At 51.2% G+C, this 3696-nt stretch overlaps 1 protein-coding gene across 1 annotated transcript; it reads left to right on the top strand.

The window, feature by feature from the left end:
* Positions 1-933: 933 nt before the first annotated feature.
* TMEM200C (transmembrane protein 200C) lies at positions 934-2583 on the top strand. The gene has a single exon (XM_009640501.2). It carries the CDS (start codon positions 934-936, stop codon positions 2581-2583), a length of 1650 nt encoding a protein of 549 aa, XP_009638796.1.
* The last annotated feature ends 1113 nt before the right edge of the window (positions 2584-3696 follow it).

The following is a 3696-nucleotide window of genomic DNA, read 5'->3' on the forward strand; positions in this document are numbered from 1 at the left end:
CCCTACAAGCAGTCGTTGCCGTTTCCCCAGGTGACTCGCAAGGGTTCGCTCCTCCTGTAATAAGATTTGACATGCCATCTCCTACCTGCCAGGCACCATCTCCCTGTGGGGGGGGCAGGGAAGGGAGGGGGAAGTTCGCTGCTGTTGCATAACGGTTACCTGGAGCATCACACGTGTTCCCAAACCAGGGATGCCTTTGGACTGCAGGCGGGAGATTAATTTCTGTAATATCGCAGACCAAGTGCAAATAGCTAGGAAGAAACTTTCACAGGGCACCGCTCTCCAGCGTTCAAATGTTTCCCTTGTGCATTTCACAGTAATTCCTTTCCCACTCATTTAAGAAAGGCAAGTAATATGTTTAACCCTCCTCCCAGTAACGTGTATGTAGTGTAATGAAACAGATGGTATCTATAGATCCAATATACTGCTTTCCTGCATTTATTTCCCCCGTCCCCTTAAATCATGCATGACATCACTAACCACTGTCAGTGTGCAGTGTAACCCCAGACCCGGTTAGGGAGCAGGGCTCAGCATCCTCTGAGCTCCGGTGCTTTGCAGATTCCTTCTGAGACCAGCAAGATCATTTTTTTTTTGTTCGCACCAGCAGATGCCCCTCCCTTTATCATTTACCTGGAGTGTAAAGAATTTAATCAGCTGTTTGGCCAGAGTGTAGTGGGGCATGTGGCTGTTGCAATGCTATCAGTCTGCCTGTCTCTTTATCACACACGGGAGGTGTCCGGGCAAGGGAGATTGGCCTGTTGGTGTCAACCCCTGTCCCACTTGTTGAGGGTTTTAATTAGCAGAAGTTCGAATGAGGAACAGCAGAGACACCTCTTGTGCTGCAGGTTTGCCCCTGGTCCTCATCCTCTCTCTTCTCCCTTTCACTGCAGGACCTGGAGTGGCCGTAGAGGGCAGTGCTCTGGGTAGCCAGCCATGATTGCCACTGGAGGCCTCCTGAGGATCTCGGCTAGGAAACAGGACCCCTTGCGACCCCAAAGCCAGGTCCCCAAACGCAAACGCAAGGCCAAAAAGAAGCGCAAGAACGATGTGGTGGTGGTGAAAGGCAAGCTCAAGCTGTTCTCCCTCTCGGGGCTCATTGCCCTCTGTGGCATCCTGGTACTGCTGGTGGGCATCGCCTTGGCTGTGGTGGGCTACTGGCCGAAGCCTAGCCAGGTGTACAGAGAAGGCAGCTTCAGTGGGGGCCGGCACCCGACACCCCAGGGTGGCACCCCCAAGAACCGCTCCCGGAATCAGGAAGGGGCACAAGCAGGGATCCATCCAGGGTCACCCCCCAGAGCCAACACCTCCACCACTGCTACCGCCCGGGGATCCCCACAGTCCCTCCCCACTTCCTCGTCCCCCCAGGCTTCCGTGGGTTTCCTTTTCCGTCTTTTCTCGAGCTACTTGCATTCAGACAAGCTGAAGGTGCTGGGGCCCCTCATCATGGGTATCGGCATCTTCCTCTTCATCTGCGCCAATGCGGTATTGCACGAGAACCGTGACAAGAAGACCAAGATCATCAACCTGCGTGACCTCTACTCCACTGTCATCGATGCCCACAGCCTGCGGGCCAAGGACGGAGGCACCCCGGCATCAGCCCCTCTCAATGGCTTTGTCAACTACATGCAGTCCCGGGGCCTGGAGCTAAAGCCAGGCGGTGAAGGCCTGGGTGCTGCGGCCATGCTGGCCAAAAGCTCCTGGCCACCAGGCTTGGGTGTCTCCCTTTCCCCGCCAGACCTGGCGTCCTCGCCGCGGCGTTCCTCCTTCTGCACCCCACCGCAGCCACCCAGCCTGGCCGAGGCCGTGTACAGCATCTACCGGGAGCGTGCTGCCCTTGCTGGCCGCACTGTCACCAGCCCACCCTGCAGCCCGCCGGAGAGCTGGGGCCGGCGTAGCACAGCCAGCTCCATCGTTGGCTCTTCACTGAGCGCTTTCACCCTCCTGCCTTTGGCACCGAGCGGCGGAGGGGGAGGCTGGCAGAGGCCCCCTGGCGAGCGGGGAGCCCGGGAGATCCCACGGGGGGAGTTTGAACTGAGCCTGACTGACCTCAGCAGCAGCCACATCGAGGGAGGCTGTGGGACAAGGAGGCACAAGCTGGTTCTCAGGCGGCAGAGCACCAGTTGCTTGCCTGATGCCAGGCGTCCCCTTTTCCCTGAGCCACTTCGGTCCCCGCCTGTCAGCAGGGGTCCGGATTCCACCCTCTTGGTAAAGGCATCTTCTAGCTACTCCAAATCTCTGGATCTGGGGGGGGCGCCCCCCTCAACCCCTCCTGCCATCACCAGGACGGACTCCCAGAACTCCCAGTCTGAACCTTCCAGCAGCAATAAGGGCTACAGCCACCTGGAGGAGGCAGGCACCTCCTTGGAGTCAGTTGCCAACACCCCAGCCAGTAAAATCCAGGACTGTGAGGAGGAAGCAGTTGAGAAGACAGACCACCTCAAGGCTACCAGCAGAGAACAAACTGGGGAGCAATCCCAGCAAACGCAAAGACAGTACACAAATAAAGAGAAACTCTTTATGATTTCTAGGTCGCATGCTGCATTAGGGCTGGAGGATGGGGAACTGGAGAGTACTGGCATCTAAACAAACCAGAGAAGGCACAAGGACACCGTGCAACCTTCCACACCTCCCCCCCTTCTCCATCTCCTTGTGGACTTGGGAAACCGATCAATATCCAAAGAGCTGCAGTATGTTACCCTTGAAAATTGAATTCCATAAATCCTGTAGATGACTTCAGGAAGAAAAAGAAAATGCTTTCTGTCCGATCGTGATTGTATGTTCCATGCAAGCCAAATTGTATTAAATATCCACAGCCTAGCAAGTTCTTTGGATCAGATTAATACAATTTCGGACAGTATAACTGTGCACTTTACTGTTTTGATTTCCAAGTGCCCCTTCTTCTCCTCTGATTTCTTTCTTGCTGATTTGCCACTAACTGCTTGAAAATCGCAGTCACCTTTGTAAGCTCAAGAGCCACGTGGTCGTCAGATCAAGAAAGCCGAGCTCTCTCTTTGTTTTGGTTCAATCACTAAAAAGTTTGCAAGGCCTTAAGGATGACGTACCTTGACAAAGAATGAGTTTGTTTAAATTCTGGGAAAAAATGACAATTTAGAAGAGACTGGAGCAGAACAGAGCTCTGATGATTTAGTTAAAACCATTACATTCCTGAATCCAAAATACCTACTACTACGTGATACTTTATTAAGTATTATTACACATGTATTGACTAATAGCATTAAAAGGGTTTTGTTTTTTTTAATAAAACATTTACAAACAAAACTGCCACACAAAAAAGTCCTTTATTTTGGTAAGTAATTACAGATATCAGAAACCTTTCGGTTTTATGCTGTGAAGGATTATAGAGACGCTATGAGGCCAAAGGTTTGCTTATGCTTTTAAGTGGGTAATTAGTAATTTAGGAGTAATTTCAAAATAAATACTGGTTCAGTCGCTGAGAAACCACACTCTAATTCAGTCAGCAGATTCTGTCTCTATTTCTAACAATGCTCTGTGACAGCTGAAGAAATGTGAGGTTTTGACATGCTAAGGAAAAAATTTTTTCAAAGGTTTGACCTGCTATTAAAATTAGATTTTTCGTGAGTAACACGTTAATCTTGAGCTGCAGAGTATTCTTTCTGGATTTTGCACTTCCCTTATAACTGTGGTATTAAGCCTTTCTGCCATTATGGTTCCTAT

Source organism: Egretta garzetta, unplaced genomic scaffold (assembly GCF_000687185.1).
Source record: "Egretta garzetta isolate BGI_Z169 unplaced genomic scaffold, ASM68718v1 scaffold160, whole genome shotgun sequence".
NCBI classification, from domain to species: domain Eukaryota; kingdom Metazoa; phylum Chordata; class Aves; order Pelecaniformes; family Ardeidae; genus Egretta; species Egretta garzetta.

What these genes read in the sequence shown, in the direction of transcription:
- TMEM200C (XM_009640501.2), top strand. Translation starts at nt 934, where the DNA reads ATGATTGCCACTGGAGGCCTCCTGAGGATCTCGGCTAGGAAACAGGAC.